Here is a 16,904-nt window from a genome sequence, read left to right on the forward strand (position 1 = left end):
TTAACCTGAAGTACTTTAGCAATTAAAAAACTTTAGCATTTTCTGCCCCTCATAGTCCTTTTCTGAGTTTCTTTATTTTCCCTCTGATCCTTTGGTTTAGTGCATCCCTTGTCCATTTGATTCCATTTTGACTTCACTTTGCTTCCTAAGAGCTGTGATTGCCGAACACCATGAGCTCCTAACTGCCTGGTATTGGGATGAACCCAATTTTAAGAGGGACGCTCAACAACTTGTCTTTTAAAATAAGTAGAAATAGCTTTACCAGCAGCCACCATTCTCTCCAGTTTTACCCCCGGCGTCTCTCCCTGGCTTGCTGGCTTTCATCAAGGCTCAGAGGTGCGAGCCCTGTTGCTTCTGAACCTGTGCGTGCGTGGGCCTGAGTGCGCCTTCTCAGTCAGTGGGTCAGGGTACGCATGTGCTTGCCCCAAGCCCAAATGCATTTAGAATCGGACTTGTCCACCCTCAGCTGGACAGATGAAAGCTTCACCAAGTTCAAAGAAAAACTCAAGCTGAGAAGTTAATTTTGCTGGGTTTAAAATCAAATGTGTAGAAATAACTTGCTTAAAAAGCAAACATTCATTTATAAGTTCACTTATGGCTTAATGAACAGGAAACGAATAAGCAAAGCTCAAAGTGGTAAATGCATCCGAATCCCTGCTCGGGGCTCTTTTCTGTCCTGGGGTCAGGTCCCTGGGTGTGTCCACACAGGGTATGGGGCCACGGTTCCCAGCCTGTGGGGATGAACTGAGAGGCACTCAGTCCACTCTGGGGACATCCATGACATCGTCCCCTGTCACTCCCCCACATATCACCATGAGATGGCAGGTAGTCATCCACCACGGGGGGTCCTAGAGGCAGCGCCGGGGGAGGCTGGCATCTTGGTTCCCTGTGAAAGCTCTCAAGAGCCCGACTGATGTTTTTAAATCAAGACCTCTACTGATTTGCCAGACATAATGGACACCACACTGAACCCGGTAAGATGTAAATGCCCTTTGTTTCTGTCATCCTGACCTCTGTGATTCTGTGATCAGTTCCACTCGGTGTCTGTCATGGCACATAGCCCCTTACCAATGTAAGTCCCCACTGAAGGAAGGCTACGGCTCCAGAGGCCTGCACAGTGAGGGTGTCTGTGTTAGCATGTGTGTGTCCCCAGGCCACCTGTGACACTGTACGAGGTGGCAGTGGCTGAGGTCTGTCGAGCACTGGCTTTGTGTTGCTTACTGTGTTCATGACCACCCTTCCATCCCCAGCAGCCCTGCAGGCAGGGCCTCCTGAGCCCACTGCCCTTCTGTCTCCAGCAGCCCCCAGAGTCCTTGGAAGCACCACAGCTTTACCTGGAAGCATTGATGGAAAATGGCCCCTTCCCACATCGACGGCCATTGGTGGAAGCAGGCTCTGTACTCACACCTCGGGCCAAGTCACATCACAGGAAGGTTTCTCTGGCTGCTCAGTGAGCATGAATAGGGGTCCGAGTGGAGACAGGGAGGCCAGTTGGATTCTTCAGAAGTGGATGAGGAGCTCCTGGCATGAGGCCAGTCCTCTGCTTTGCGGCAGGGGTCAGTGTTGTGGCTCCCTGGGGAAGGGACGATGGGTGGGGACTTCCATCCGAGGCAGTGTCTGGGACAGCCTGCCAGAAGTCGTAGCATGGGTTACATGTGTGGAGCGCGGGAGTGAGGGCCACCGACGTTGGCATTGGCTTTAGAAGTTGGTGGCTTGTAGGATGTGATGTCCCTGAGGGGGCTGGGTTCAATGGGGAAACCCCGAGACCCCCACACGTAGAGTGGAACCCAGGACCCTGGGAAGGAGGGTGGAGGAGATGGTGGTCACCGGGAGTGTGGGTCATGGGCGCCCTGGGGTGAGGTGGCAGCAGTGTCACACAGGAAGGGTGGCACAAGAACAGGTCACTGTCGTCGTGGCTCAGATGGATGGCCCACCTCTGTTGTCCTTCAGCCCTGGCTGCTGTACGATGTGGGGTCTGGGGACAGGATTCTGGGCTGCTCAGCGTTGCGGGGCGTCTGGCCTCCTGCGTCTCACCTCATTGGGCGCAGCCCCCTCTGAGAGTCACTGGGACACGCTTGGTATGGGAAGCCTGGGAAGACGGGCAGGGGAGCCCTGGTCTCCTGGCCTTCTGCCTGTCCTGGTTAACGCAGGGCTGGGCGGCCGAGGAGCCCCGGGGAAGGCAGGCCACCAAGAGCTGCCTTGTTTGTCGCTGTCTGCTTTGTCCCCGTGAAGTGGTATTTATGAAGCGGCTGCAGGCAGAGGATGCTTTGTTGGGTACGGTGTAAAATGCAGGAAGCCAAGTCGTCCCTCGCCCTCTGGACATCCACAGACTGAACGAGACATGTTAAGAGACGGAAAGCAATCAGCCTGGGCAAACGCTTATTATTAAATGTCACGATAAATATTTTCTAGTTTCTCAAACTGACTCTGAGGTAGTCCAAGCAGAACGTTTGAAACTGGCATGAAATTATTCCTCGTTAATGCTCTTCGACTGCAGCTCCCAGCAGATAATTGGAATCCCTTCATCGGGTTGGCGTTGAGGGCTGGGTTACCAGCAGAAAGAGCAACCGTCGTGCCCGCGATCCTGGAGTGGAGATTCAGGGGTGAAAGTTGCCCACCCGCCCCTGTTGTCTTGCCTGTGAGTGTCGACATGCGTGCTGGAGGTGGGCGTGGAGTGGACAGCCTGCTCCAAGTCATAGCAGTGCCCACCTGGGCAGATGGCTTTGCTCTTCTGCACCTTGGCCTCCTCCTTAGTGAGAGGGGATGGCCCTGGGCCTCTCCAGAGGGTGCCAGGAGGAGTTAGTGCAGCTGCCAGATACGCATCTGGGGTGTGTAGGGCGCTCACGTTTTGTAGATCAGGAAACTCGGACTCATTAAAAGTGTCCTGACTCTGGCTGCTCCGTCTTGGGCAGCAGAGATGAGACACGTGCTCGGCGTTCTTAGGGCTTTTTCCCTACCCAGCAGGGGTGGCATAATCCAGGTAATACGTTTTTAATCACTTTTTAAATTAAGGTATAATTTACACCCAATAAAACATGCTCCTCATTGGGAAGTTCTGTAGCTTTCCACAAAAGCGTGACACAGTTGCCCTGCAGCAGGGTCCCTGGACCCTGCCCCCTGTAGACACCCCCTCCCCCAGCTGGCCACTGCTAGGTTTGCCCTCTCCAGTCACCGTGGATTGGAATCACCTGCAATCACGTGATCAGGTTCGCCTGGCTTTTCTTCCTGGGTGTCTGAGCTTTGTGGTGTGTGGGATCAGTGGCTCTTTATTTCTTTGGTACTGATTAGAATTTTGTGGTGTGGTTTTGCCTCTTGAGGGACATTCAGGTTGTTTCTAATTTTTATCAATTACAAACAAAGCTGCCCTAAACCTTTCACCTGCAGGGTTTTTGTGATCATAAGTTTTCATTTCATTTGCGTGAATAGGCAGGAGGGCAGCTGCCCAGTCTTGTGGGTTGCTCATGGCTCATGCTGAGACCACCACGTTCCTTTCTAGTATCCCTTAAATATTTTTGCATGCAGACCGGCAGCGAATGCAGAAGGCACGTCCTTAGCGCTTTTGTCTTCTGTGCTGTTTTTACCACTCTGAGGGATGGGGGGATGGGCGTGGTGCCCCCTGATGAGTCGTGGTGCTGAGCATCTGGCTCAGTCCTTACCTGCCATCCATGTGTCTTCCTCGGAGTAGTGTCTCCTCAAGTCTTTTGCCTTTTCTTTTTTTGGTGGTGAAGGATTGTTTTCTCATTGCTGAGCTTTAGGAGCTCTTGGTCCGTCCTGGATACAACTCTCCATCAATCCCGATGTGCAGCGACTCTCCTGTGTGCATGGCTCCTGCTTTGTTATCTAAACGGTGCTTTTCACAGGGTCGAAGCTCTTTGTACTGGATGTTTTCATTTAAAGATTGTGTGGTTAGTGTCACAGCTTAGAAATCTTTGCTTAGCTCAAAATCACAAGTGTTTACTTCTAAAGTTTCATCGTTCTAAGGCTTTCGTTTAATATCTGCATTTGAAGTTAATTTTTGTACGTTCTTGATGTACGGAATGGAATTTTTTGGTGTTGGTGTTGGGGACAGTGAGCTTTTGTAGCAAATCCATTGACTACATATGTTCAGGATATTTCCCCCCCCCCCCCCTTTTTTTTTTTTTTTTTTTTGTATCCCTCGGGATCAAACCCAGGGCCTCCTGCATGTTGGGCTGCATCCCCAGAGTAATATTTTTGGAGTTTCTGTCCAGTTGCTTTTGGAGAGCAGTAATAACAACTGTTTATGTAATGGGTGTAATATTTTCCAATGTGCAGAGAGGTGTCCTGTGGTCTTTTCAATTTGAGTTTGAACTTTAATGGAGTCCCTTGATGTATCTGCATGGGCCAGTTTTCCTTCACGGAGGAGAACTCAGCCCGAGAGAAGGAATTAGAGTCACAGGTGGCAAGGCCAGGTCAGAATGCTTAAAATCCAGGAAATTTCCCCAGCAGTGTATAGTAAAGGCATTGGGTCTGTGGCATTCCCCAAATTGAATCTTAATTCCAGCTTAGTTCATTACTAGCTGTGTGAACAGGGGCAGAGTAATTAATGGCTCCATTGTCACTTGCTTCTTCCAACACAGCTAACTCCCCGTAGTGGGGCTGTTAGAATTAGCGCTGAGCTACGCAGGTCCAAGCCCCCAGCAAGGCGGGCATGGGATCTGTTTTTCCTATTACTGCCCTGGTCGAAGCTGTGGGTTTTCTAGAGGATGTGGAATTTGTTACTAGAGAACAAAAGGATGCTTTAACATACACAGCTATGTAGGAGAGGAGTTTGGGAAGGAGCAACAGTGCTTCATCTGCATTGCTGAATGTGGAAGGGGCTTAATGCAAGGGTCTTTGGGGTCTTTCGTTGCATGAGGCTTTGTGAGGAGGCCAGTTGTGCATGACCCAGGGCAGGCCCTCCGTCTGCGGCTGGGGTGGGTTTCTGTTGCTGTCACTTGTGGTGCCTTGTGTCACACATCCACGTGAGACCTGCCCTTCTGTGGATCGAGGAGCTGTCTTCGCTCTCCTCTCCTCAATCTTAGCCATCAACTGGTCTGAAGCAGCCCTTCTCCTCTTGGCGTCTGTGGTTCTTGATGGGAATTAGAAGTTTCTGCCAAGTGGCCCCACGTCTGGCTCAGTCCTCTCTCCTCTTGGTTTGCAGGGGGCAGCCCTGAAGTACTTGCCGACCATCGTCAACGACGTGAAGCTGGTGTTCGATCCCAAGGAGCTCAGGTAACTCAGCGCGAGGTGGACACTCGCCTGACCCGCTTTCCTGTGACTGTGTGTCACCTGCGGCAGGCCTGGCTTCTGCCTCGGGTCTGCTGGGGTCAGTGCCCGGGCTCGTCCTGGAGTGTGGGCTGCTGCTGGCGTCTGACACATTGCTAGTTATGACTGTGTGGGAAAGAGGTCGCCCATCAGCAGGCGCTGGGAGTAGGACGCCGGCGGGGAAATTCTACACGTTAGGCCTTCAATTTCAACATGTTGGGGTGTTTGTTGTTGTTGTTGTTGTTTGTTTGTTTGTTTTTTAGTTTTCAATACCTAAAAACCTCACGCAGGAGCTCTCCTGTTCTTGTGTCACCTCCTCTTCTTTATAGCTGGTACAGCTTCCTCTTGAATGAGAGACTTCTGAATAAGGGTCTTGGGAACCTCAGGCAGAAGAATGAGACAAGAATTTTTTTTTTTTTTTTTTTTTTTTTTTGCGATGCTGGGGATCAGAGAAGAATTCTTTAAAAAACCCAAAAGGCAAACCATGAGGGCGATGTCCACTGGGCTTTCAGAGACAGCAGTGAAGCTGGGGACCTGGTCCTTCCTTTTACCCCAGAACATGCCACCCTGGGTGTCCCCGCATATCTTCTTAGTAATCTGTAGTTACTGCTGTTCTCTGAGAAGTGCTGTTGGAAGCAGGTGGAGGTGAACTTTTTAACCACAGATCAATCCCACAGCACGTCCTCGTCTGCCTTTTGGTTTTGTTTTGCTGTGACACAGTGAACCACGTACATTGGAAGACACCATTTATACCAGCCCCAAAGACCACCTGAATCTTGAACAGAGCCTTTTTCCCCTGAGTTTGTTTAAACCAAACAAAAAACCGCCATCCTTCCTGCACTCTATGTCCACCCTAAGTCATTCCTGCCCTCGAGTTGATGGGCAGAGGCTCTCGGGGAGGAGGTCTGAGATGCCCACGGATTTAGTGTCCAGCAGGGACACATTTGTTTTCTGCTCCTGGGGACTCGCAACATGATCACAGCTGAGTAGGCCCTCGTTGACCCAGGAGAAGCTGGTGTCCCCTAGGGTGGTGCCTGCCCCCTGTCTCTGTGGAGTCCTTACCATGGAGCTTGGATCTTAAAGAGTAACCCCTGAGATAGCAGCGTCAGCACCCTGGGAATCTGTTGGACAAACCCCGGGTTTCTCCCCAGACCTTTAGAATTAGAAACAGTGACCCAGCTATTTAGTGCTATGACGCCCTCAAAGACTTCCCACGCTTGCTTGAGAACTCAGGGCTGGAGGAGCAGAGGAGGTGTGGAAGCTGTGTCTGTGGGGTGTGACCATACTCTGCTTCCGCCCTTCTAGTGTGCACGGGGATCAGCCCCTTGTCCATCAGAGGAGCCCTGCGATTTCCCTGTTGCTGCTCCAGCCTCGTGCTTGGAGCTCCAGCGAAGACCTGCTTGTCTTTCTGTTCTTGGTGCACGCCTGTCCCACTTCAGTGCCTTTTATACTGATTTTACAGACATTTAAAATCTTGTATATATATCTTCCTGCTTGGATAATCAACTCATGTTTTAATACAGCAGAAGGGATCACAGAAGAGAATAACTCAAACTCAAGTCCACTACCCAAATCCTGCCAAAGACCCGGATCCTTAGCACGCTTGCCACACATGTACCTCCCAGGCCCAGCTTCCTTAGACCACTAGCATGCCTTATTTCCCATGTCTTGAAATCCTCCTCTGCATCGTAATTATTAATCACTTTCACGGTGTACTGTTCTGTGCTGGCCCATCATTTACTTAAGCCACAGCCATAGACATGACATCTATTATGTGCTTTCTCCATACAAAATGGGCAATTCACAAAGCACCTTCCGGGCGCTACTCAATTAATCTTTACAACAATGGCATGACATTGGTTCTATTATTAGCCTAATTTTGCTTCTCTGCGGTTACTCAGCTGGTCAGTGGCGCTGGGTCAAGGCCAATCCAGGCTTTGTGATTATGAAGAACCGACCTATGACCATTATGCTGCCTGAGGGGTGCTGGGTGAAGCCAGCTCTTTATCTTTACAAAATATGCAGGGATACATTTTTTTTTTTTTTGTAACTTAATTGTAGGTGATGACCTTATTTTATATCATTAGGATAATCAAAGAAGTGGAATTACTTGTTCTTATATTTTCTTAAAAGATTTTTAATAGTTATTAAAAATCCAAAAGGTCAAACCAACATCCCGTTAGTTTGTCTCAGTGTCTCCTTACGCAGACTTGGCCAGTGCTGGGCACTAGCCTTTTCCAGGGCCGGGCCTGTGGGCTGAGGAAGCAGTACTTCACATTCTGCTTGGTTTCTGTTAGAGGCTAACCAGGGCTCTTGGTACTCTACTGGCCATTTGTGAAAGTAAATTTGTAAACGTCTTTACGCTATCAAGCCACCTGTTGTGTAGTGTTCAGTTCAGCGCATGTTTCAGAACTTCCTTATTCCCCAGTAAGATCCCTCGTGCCATCTCCCACTGCCCGCTCCTAGGCAGCCACTCATCTATCCTCTGTATCCATAGACCCATCTTTCCCGGATAGTCCACACCAGGGGGCTCATACAACATGTGGCTTTCATTTAGCATCATCGTGTTTCAAGGGTTCCCTGTGTAGTGGCAAGGTCCCTGCTTCCTTCTTTTTTTGGATGAATTCTATGGACAGACGTGCTTATCTGCTTACCAGCTGATGGATGTTTGGGTTGTGTCTCCTTTGTCAATACTATTTAACAGTGCCACTTGGAGTCATATGCAAGTTTTCGTGTGGATATGTACTTTCATTTATTGAGTAGATAACGGATAATTGGAATTGCTGACTTACATGATGGCCGTGTTTAATGTTTTGAGGAGGTACCTGGCCATGGTCCAAAGCGACTGCACTGTTCCACATCCCCACCAGCATGGCAGGAGGGCACACATTTCTTCAATCCTTGATGCTTGTTATTGCCTGTCATTTGAATAATAGCTATTTTAATGATTCTGAAAATTTTAAAAGAGCATTTTATTTGGGGATGTGTGTGCAGTTTTGACCAGTATTGTGTAGGGGCTTGTCCAGCATGCCAGGGGCATGTCAAGACCCTTGGGGTACCTTCTGTCTTGTGATAGCACTGGGTTGTTTGCTGTGTGTGTCTCAAGTATTCTGCTTATGTTTCTTCCTCCTAGTAAAATGTTCACCGAGTTCATCCTGAACGTCCCTGTGGGTTTGCTGACCATTCAGAAGCTCTACTGCTTGATTGAGATCGTTCACAGTGACCTCTTCACTCAGCACGGTGAGTCGCAGTATCGCCACGGTGTCCACTGTCTGCAGTTGTGGCCCTCTGTGTTCCTTCCTCCTTGCTGCCAGGAGCGGAGGGGCTCACGGTTGAGACAGCTCCACGGGAAGACGGGGAGACAGCCCTCACAAGAGACCAGTGATTAACGCCGTGTCGGTAGCAGCTCATCGGGAAAGGAGCGCAGAAGGTGGTAGTTTGTAATTTAGGTGTACACGAAACTCGAGGATAATCAGCATACATTGTGGTCTTGAAAACGTGTGATTGTCTCTCATGGGGCTGCAATTGCTTGCTTCCATTGAGATGATAGCAAAGAAAATTTAAGTTAAGGTTTCCTTTAAATTTAGAAGTAATGGTCCTGTCATCATCTGAACTTTGCCTCCTTTGACAGGGTTTCTTCCAACCCTGCTCAGAGTAATATGAATTCTGACGATTCCTCTACTCATTTATCCTGAGGAACACCTTATATTTTTCCTCATTATCTCCTCATCCTTTTTATTAATCATTTTCTTTCTGTTTGGACAGACTAAATTAATATTTTACAGTTGTCAGGCAGTTTTATTGAAAGCTTAAAAGCTGTGCATAATTCCTTAACCTTCCTCATTTATTGGAGGCAGGTGTGAGGTCTGTCGAGTGACATCCTGAGTGGCATAGATTTATTCTCTTCCTTTTGTGTCTAGACACTGGGCTGCTGCACTCATTGTCTTCTGTCCTTGGGCTTGGTGTTGTTTGTATCCCCTGTGCCACTCCAGTGACGAGCAGCTCTGGTTGGGAAGTGCCCGCTGAGTTACTGCTGGCTGGACTGAGAATTCTCTGTCTGGCTCAGTCCATTGTGCCTTCTGGGTTGGCGCCATGTTTGCCTGCACTGGAAGGTGTACCTGTTGCCAAGGTTTATGTTAAGAGGTGACATGAAGAGTTCATCTGGGTGGGAGTGTTCTTCTGGAGAAAAGAATACCAAATCAAGAAGTGGTGGCCTTGTGCAGGCCCTCCATGCAGACCTTTCTCTGGTCAGAAGCCCATTTTCACTTGCATAAAAAGAAAGTTAACTCTCCCCGGTGTCTGGGACTCAAATCCCATAACTCTCCGTTGAGCCATTCATTCTGACTGCTCATATTGTAGGCTCCCACTGAGAGGCTGGTACTTGAACTGTCCACTCCCTGGGTGTCTTCCAAAGCCTGGGGACTCCATGGGGTTTAAGGAAAGGCCGATGAGGAAGTGAGATGTCAGGACCCAGCTTCCACGGTCATGCCTGTATCCATCATACTGGAGCAAGAAAATTCCCCAAAAGTTTTGTATGTAGTTCTCATTAGGTATGTTGCTGATGTTCCCTCTACTTGCCATCCAATGCCAAGACAAGCATATACGTCATAAAGAATTATGAAATTTATTTTGGGAATAACACAACATTGCACTGGGAATTTGTGTTCCATAGCAAACTGTGGGCATATGCAAGGAGGCTGAGGCAAGGGAAAGGGTTTAAAGGCAAAAGGATTCCAGCAGATATTTTAAGTAGTAGTACTTGACTGCAATGGTTGATAAGGAGTAGGGCCAGTCTGAGGTGAGCAGTCAGTTGCTGGGCAATGTCCTGGTGAAGCTACTCCTTGCACAGGGCAGTGGTGGCTCTGTGACAGCTTGTAGTTTTGGCAGATTCTTTTGAGAGATGCTGTCCCTTCTTTCGTACTGTGCTTGATAGGGTTGACACATGTGGCGCCATTTTTATTTTGACAACTTCCACATTTCTTCCATATTCTCTCCTTTTGATCAAGACTCTTCCCTGAAAACACTGTCCATTGGCCGTCTTCCACTTGGGACTTGATTGTCCATTGCTGTCGGGATGCGCTTTTCCTGGCTATTGTTCTCCTCCCACGTTGGGGGCAGAAGTGATTGGTGCCTGGGAGTCATTGTCCCATCTGTGAAACGAGAGGCTCAGCAGGAGCGGCTCCCAGGTGTAGCACACGCAGTGCCCTCCACTTTGTCAGATGGGGTCGTCTCAAAGAGCCAAGCCAGACTGTTCTACCAAGAGTCATATTTCTGCAGGGTTTTGACAGGCAACAGGTACAAATTTAAAAAGGAAATCCAGAAATATTCATTGGAGAACAAACCCAGTTTGTGTAATACTTTGAATCAAGCAACATAATATTTTTTCTTTATAGTCATACTAATTTTTACCGAAGGTACTTGAAAACCAGTTTGTTTATAGTCAGTTTTGTTTTATCAGAAAATCGTGCTTGTTTGTTTGTTAGAGTGTTTTTATGAATCTGATTACAGGTGCTTTAAAGGATAAAAACTATGTATTGACAATGACTTAGAACAGGCATGGTTAAATTTTGATGAATTTGGCAAATGACAAGAAAATTTAGTTATTTTTGTTGCATTCAGCATTGTAAAATAACAGTCCTGACTGACAGCATTCATACCAGGACCATCAGGCTTTTATGAATTTTACATGATCTTACACAATCTTTAGAACATTTTCATTAATAATACATAGTAAACATCATTGTCAAGTAATAGTCATTTATTTAGAGTTTTAAACAGTTATAATCTCTCTAAAGACTTTAAAACAAATAGATGCTTGAAAAGACTGAACTGTTTTAAGACTTATTTTTTTCTAAGCCATCAAAAACCTAACAAGCAGGCCTGGTGCCACATTACAAGAAGCATTTGACATTTTCTCTTTTGCTGACCCTTCTCTTTAGAGGTTAAAATATCAATATTTAGAATGATGAAGAAGAAGTACTGTAATGATTCTAGAGTGTGCTAAAGAATCAGAAGCACCCTAATGAAAGCATGGGGGAGGTGTGTTTGGTTTCATTCTCTTGGTCCTGTGTGTATTGTAGAGATAGTTACTTCATTCTTTAATTACTGTTTTATCCTTGGCATCTGAGTACCTTTAATTTATTTAATATCTTTTGTTTAGAGTTCCACCATTTCTTGAGTACCTGTTAGTATTAGTATTTATGTGTACCAGGAGTGTGGTTAGTTTGTTTTATTTACAGCAAACCAATCTCCAAAGATTTCCTCTCCAAGACTTTTCCCCCTTCTTAATTTTTACATTCCTGTTTTACTAAATATTAAGTGTTCTTGGACAAAACCAAACCAAAACAAAACAAAAACAATAACAAACAACAACTAATACAAAACAGCAGAAACATGAAATTGATAAAACTAAAGATCTTTGTTTCCCAGCCAGGTTTTGTAAATTTCACTAAGAGCAGATCAATATCAGATCAGAAAATTTTGTTGCTTCAAGACAGAGAATCAGATTCTGATTTTATATCAGCGTATGAATGTTTTATTGCTTTTGAATGCTGTATGTAGTTTTCACCAGTCGTAGCTAACTGGACCACACACATTTCCTCTTCTGAGCTCCACCCTTCAGGACCCATGATTTGTGCTGAGCCTACTATGTGCTCTAGTCTTTAGTCTTGCCCATCTTTCTTTTTTCCCATTTCGAAGCAGTCCAGCCATTCAATCTCGGGAAGCAGTTTTATTTGCTATAGGTAAATCCCTTTCCATCGAAAAATAAATCTGTTTTTTAATCTTGCTCACCAAAAGTAGATCTGCATCCTGACAACTTTCTTGGTGACTCTCTCCTGCTCCCTGACTCCTTTCTGTCTTGTTTTGTTTCTTAAATTTACATTTTAGAACATTTATGTAAAATCTTCAAATTTAGATAAAATTTTCCTTTTTTCAGGAAAAGATTTTGTCTTTTTAATAGTTGTTTTTAATCTGAACACATCTTAGTTTCTTTCTATAGTATTTATACCTAAAATGACATATGTTAATCAGAATTTTTAGCTCTTAGTAATTTTTAGGGAAGGTGCAGAAACAAAGCAACCTTGAATTCTTTGTTATAATGCCAGCCATTTATGAAGGCATATTTGTCAATAAGCCAAAATATATAGTCTCTTTATTTTATGAAATTTAAGTAGCCATAAGGTGTTGAATTGATACTTAGAGGCATTTGCTTCATGCATATTTACTTAATTTGCTTATTTCTAAGCAGTTATTCCCAGATTTTTTAAATAAAAACTGAAGTATTAGATAAGCATTGCCATTTTCCATTATTTCTTTGTCAAGGAAAACCTCTAAACAGCAAGATGCTATACTTAATGGATAGGAAGAATACACATTGTACTCCGTTCTTATCCGCATAGCAGTTCTTATGTCAGACTTGTATTTTTGTGATCTTAAACATTTGACAGAGATAAATATGACCCTGTCGAGGGCTTGATACACAGGCAAAAAGATATACTAACAATTCTGAAGACAACTTCATTTTCACTTTACCAACAAAATGAGGAAACAGTAATATAGTAATATAAATGTATCAGTTTATAAAAAGACAGTTGAATTTAAAGTATATTTTTATGAAAACAATGGAACAAGTTAAGGTCACCTTATCATATGACTAAACTTTCAGGTCTTTATTTGTAGTCTTTTGAGCAAATGAATTTAGGGGTTAACTCTTAGATGTTTGCATTTTAGTTAGGTCTGTCTGAAATAGCAAACTTTAGGCAACACTGAATAATAAAATGATCTTAATATAAGCAAAAAAGTCAACAGATTTGAAATTGACAGAGGAAAGAAAATAGACCTGAAAAACCTCTACAATGCGAAGCCTGTAATTGCTGTTTAAGAATCTCTCAGGGAGTCTCACTGGAAATTTTAAATTAGGCATGTAGGTCAAACCAAACTATGAAGCCAGGCACACAGAATTGAAAGTGAATTCACCAGAGAAAGGCCATAAGATGTTACCATGATCTCAATTATATTAAAAAGTTCAGAAGAAATGCCTGCCAAGCAAGAATGGAGTCACCAGGGGAGTCCCCGCCAGAGCTGTCCCTAGGAATTCCAGGCACAGCTAACTGATGGGTTTGAATTAAATTCTCCCCCTTGCTGCCCCCAGTTGCCAAGAAATGGAAGAATCACTTTTCCCTAAACTCTCACTCAGCAAATGAATGGTGCCTGCAAAAAGAGACCCTTAATGGGAGTATGGACCAAAATGATGGCCTAAAGGGGATGTACCTTGTTCCTTAATGAAAGAATTCTTCAAGAACACTGCAGATACCATCAGCAGCAAGCCTCTTCCAGAAACAGGGGCCCTCACCTGGAGGGAAGACTCATCAGAGCAGAAAAAGGCAAGGCAGGGAGATGCAGAGCTCAAAGGCTGGTTCCAGGAGTCAGTGATTATCTCTGAAGGTGGTCTTGCTTCTGTTCCCTGAGTAATGACCAGATGTGTCCACCTAAAAATAAAACGAGACAGAACAGAGATTCTCCGAAGAATAACTTATTTGGGAGCAGCCAGCATTGCGACTGGAACACGACACACATGCCATAGCAAACCGTGGGTGTGTGCACAGAGGCTAGACCAGGGATCTTTTTAAAGACGAAAATGGGGAACCTCACTTCCGATATCTGGAACAACAGCCCTTGACGACAGTGGTTAATAACCCGAGTGTCTATCCCACAGTGCCCGAGCAGGTGTCCTGATACAAGTTCTTCTTGCACAAGACTTCGTGGCCTCTGCGCAGGCATGTGGTTCTGGCAGTCTTCTGTGACAGTATCATCAGGCAATTGTGTTGAAACTCTTCCTTCACAGCATCTGTTTTTCTCTGACGTGTTTGGTCTGGGTTGACATAAGTGACTTCATTTTGATTCTGACAACTTTCACATTTCTTCAGCACGCTTGACAAATGCCAGCTGTCAGTGAATGACAACCGTCAGTGGATCATTGGTGAATCGGGCTTGACCTTCATCGAGTGTCGATGTGACAGAGACCTTCTTGAGGACATACGTGTGTGTCACGATTTATATTGCACCGCTTTGCTCTGAATGTCATTTAGTTCCCTTCGAATAAGGACATAAACATAAAAGATTCAGTGAAAGTACTTAAAGTAGAGCTAGAAGATGGCTGGGCAGCACAGAAGCAGGCTGTGTATCCCGCCCCTCCACAGTTCAGATTTGAAGTAGCTGGAGAAGAGCTACCCAGTGAGGTGGTGACTGAGGGACGCACCGAGGTTCAACCCTAGATGGAGACTTGGTTCCTGGAACAGAGAGCAAGGCAGTTTGATCAGTTCTGAACTGTACCTGCTGTTGGGCCTGGGCAGGTCAAGGGGGAGGGATTACACAAAGGGAGAGACAGAGGGCACATCTAACACGATTGTTACAGAAACAGCAGGAAATTCAGTCTGAATTTTTCTGAACTCAGAACTGCACAATGGGTGGATCCACGAGAAGTCTTTTTTTTTTTTTTCTTTTCTTGAGTTTAAAGCAGGGAACTGTGGCAGGGAGCCATCTTGTTGGACTACCTAAGCCTTGTTCCCTAAGCCTACACCTTAGGGAAATGTAATCCTCTGCATCGTCCATCTCCTGGAGATCACAGCAAAGAGTATCATGGAGGAAAAAGCTGGAAGTAAGCCATTGGAATAATTTTTATAGTGAGACAGTTTTGAGCTGAAAAGCCAGTGGAACCCACTGACCCACAGAGGGAAGAGAGGAAGGGCCATTCCTCTGTCCTGTAGACTCATGAGTGAACACAAAGCATCCTGTTCCCACAGAGCGGGGTTCAGTCCTCTAGGCAGGGTATGCCCCAGTGCCAGCTCCTCTGCAGAATCAAGGCGCCCAGCTGTTCCCATCTGTCCGCCCTGGAGGAGAAGGCTGATGTGACGTCTTTGTGATTGACCCAGCCTCCAGTGCTTCCCCCTTGCATCAAGAAAACTCTGAGAGCTTGTGGAACTGCCACCTGCACCGAGGGGGATCTGGCCAACAAGTTGGGGATCATGTAGTCCCCAAGTGGCTGCCCAGAATAGTACATTTAGAGCTGCCTAGGTTCCCACTGGATGGGAGGCAGGATGTGGTAGAGACAGGACGTCCAGCATACAGAGGCTCAGCTTCACTTTTTTTTTTTTTTTTTATCAAGACTGTGACCTAGATGTGGGGAAAAAATACCCAACCCCCACTCCACCTCCAAACCAAGCTGTTCAGACTTTGTGTCTGCATTCGGAGCCAGTCAGAGGCTGTGCAGCCAGAGCTTGGGCACTGGCCACACCTCCCTTACCTGTCTGATTTCCCAACTGGAAGTACCTGGAGGAGTCTCTGTGTTAAACACCTTGGCAGGCAGGTTGTTGGTTGACTTCACCTATGTTTTTATTTCACCTGTATCTTTTTTTTATATTATTTGCTTGGGTTTCTGTCATTAGCTGTTATTTTCATAATATTATATGATTGTATTTTTGAAATTCATTAAATATTTTTTCTTTCTCCTTTGTATTCCTTCCCCTTCTTTTTTCTTGTTTCTCTTCCCTCCTCCACACTTTTTTACCGTATCTGTTTTTCTATTCTTTTCTCTCTCTTCCCTTTCTCTTGTATTTTCTGCATAGCATAATATTTAATGTTGTTTCTATTACCAAGATTTTCAGCCTAGTCTATATAATCTATATAATCACTCCTCCTTTCTTTTCTTTGGTTAATGGAGAGGTAGGGGACATTTTCAATAAGTTTTTACTATATATTGATATATGGTTTGTTGTAAAGCAGTAACTGCTACTGATGAGTATTCTTTCTTCTCAAAATGGTATTGGGGATCAAACAGCACTTTGAACATGCTGAATGGGTGCTTTGAGGGTGAGATAAACTCTCATCCTGGAGCATATCATAAAGAGAAAGCAGCTCACTAACAAGATCCTAATATGGTAGAGATATCCATCCCAACAGAACAAATTTCAATATTGTAACAGAGATAACAAGAGATAACAAGGCAGAAAGATGCCCCCGAAAGTTTAAAACTCCCAACAACTAAATCCAGAGATAATAAAGTAGTGGAAATACTGGACAAAGAATTTGGAAAGTTGATGGTTAAAATGGTCAATGAATTAAAAGAAGATCTAAGGAATGAACTAAGGGAGAAAATGAAGTATATGAAAAAGAATTTCAGTAAAGAGATAAACATTCTGAAAAAGAATCAGAAATATTGGAAATGCAGAACTCAATTAACCAAATAAAACAACTCAGTGAAGATTGATCATGCAGAAGAAAGAGTATCAGGACTGATTGATAAGTTGGAGAAATTAGAATACTTAGATAATAATAAAAAAAGAGAAACTATGAGCAGAATATATAGGAGCACTTGGACAACATTAAAGGGCAAACTTAAGAATGATAGGCCTTAAGGAAGGAGAGGAGATTTTTACTACTGAAAAGTTATTCAGTAAATAAGATTAGACATTTTCTTTAATCTTGGGAGGGAGATAGACATACAGGTTCAGGAGGCATATATAAGTCTAAAGAAACAAGACTAGAAAATAATTTTTCTATGACACATTATTGTTAAAATTCCAAAAATGTAGAAGAAAGAATAAACTTTAAAAGCTGGATGAGAAAAATACCTCCCTATA

General features: G+C 45.0%; 1 protein-coding gene across 2 annotated transcripts in view; it reads left to right on the forward strand.

The window, feature by feature from the left end:
• The window catches only part of Dock1 (dedicator of cytokinesis 1), a 455,412-nt gene that overhangs the window by 144,454 nt on the left and 294,054 nt on the right, over window positions 1-16,904 (forward strand). For both annotated transcript variants that reach the window (XM_047551998.1, XM_047551999.1), the window contains exons 24-25: window positions 5,162-5,232; window positions 8,399-8,505. In XM_047551998.1, coding sequence (XP_047407954.1) covers window positions 5,162-5,232; window positions 8,399-8,505 — 178 coding nt within the window. The remainder of the gene's footprint in view (window positions 1-5,161; window positions 5,233-8,398; window positions 8,506-16,904) is intronic.

Source organism: Sciurus carolinensis, chromosome 5 (assembly GCF_902686445.1).
Source record: "Sciurus carolinensis chromosome 5, mSciCar1.2, whole genome shotgun sequence".
Lineage (NCBI taxonomy): Eukaryota > Metazoa > Chordata > Mammalia > Rodentia > Sciuridae > Sciurus > Sciurus carolinensis.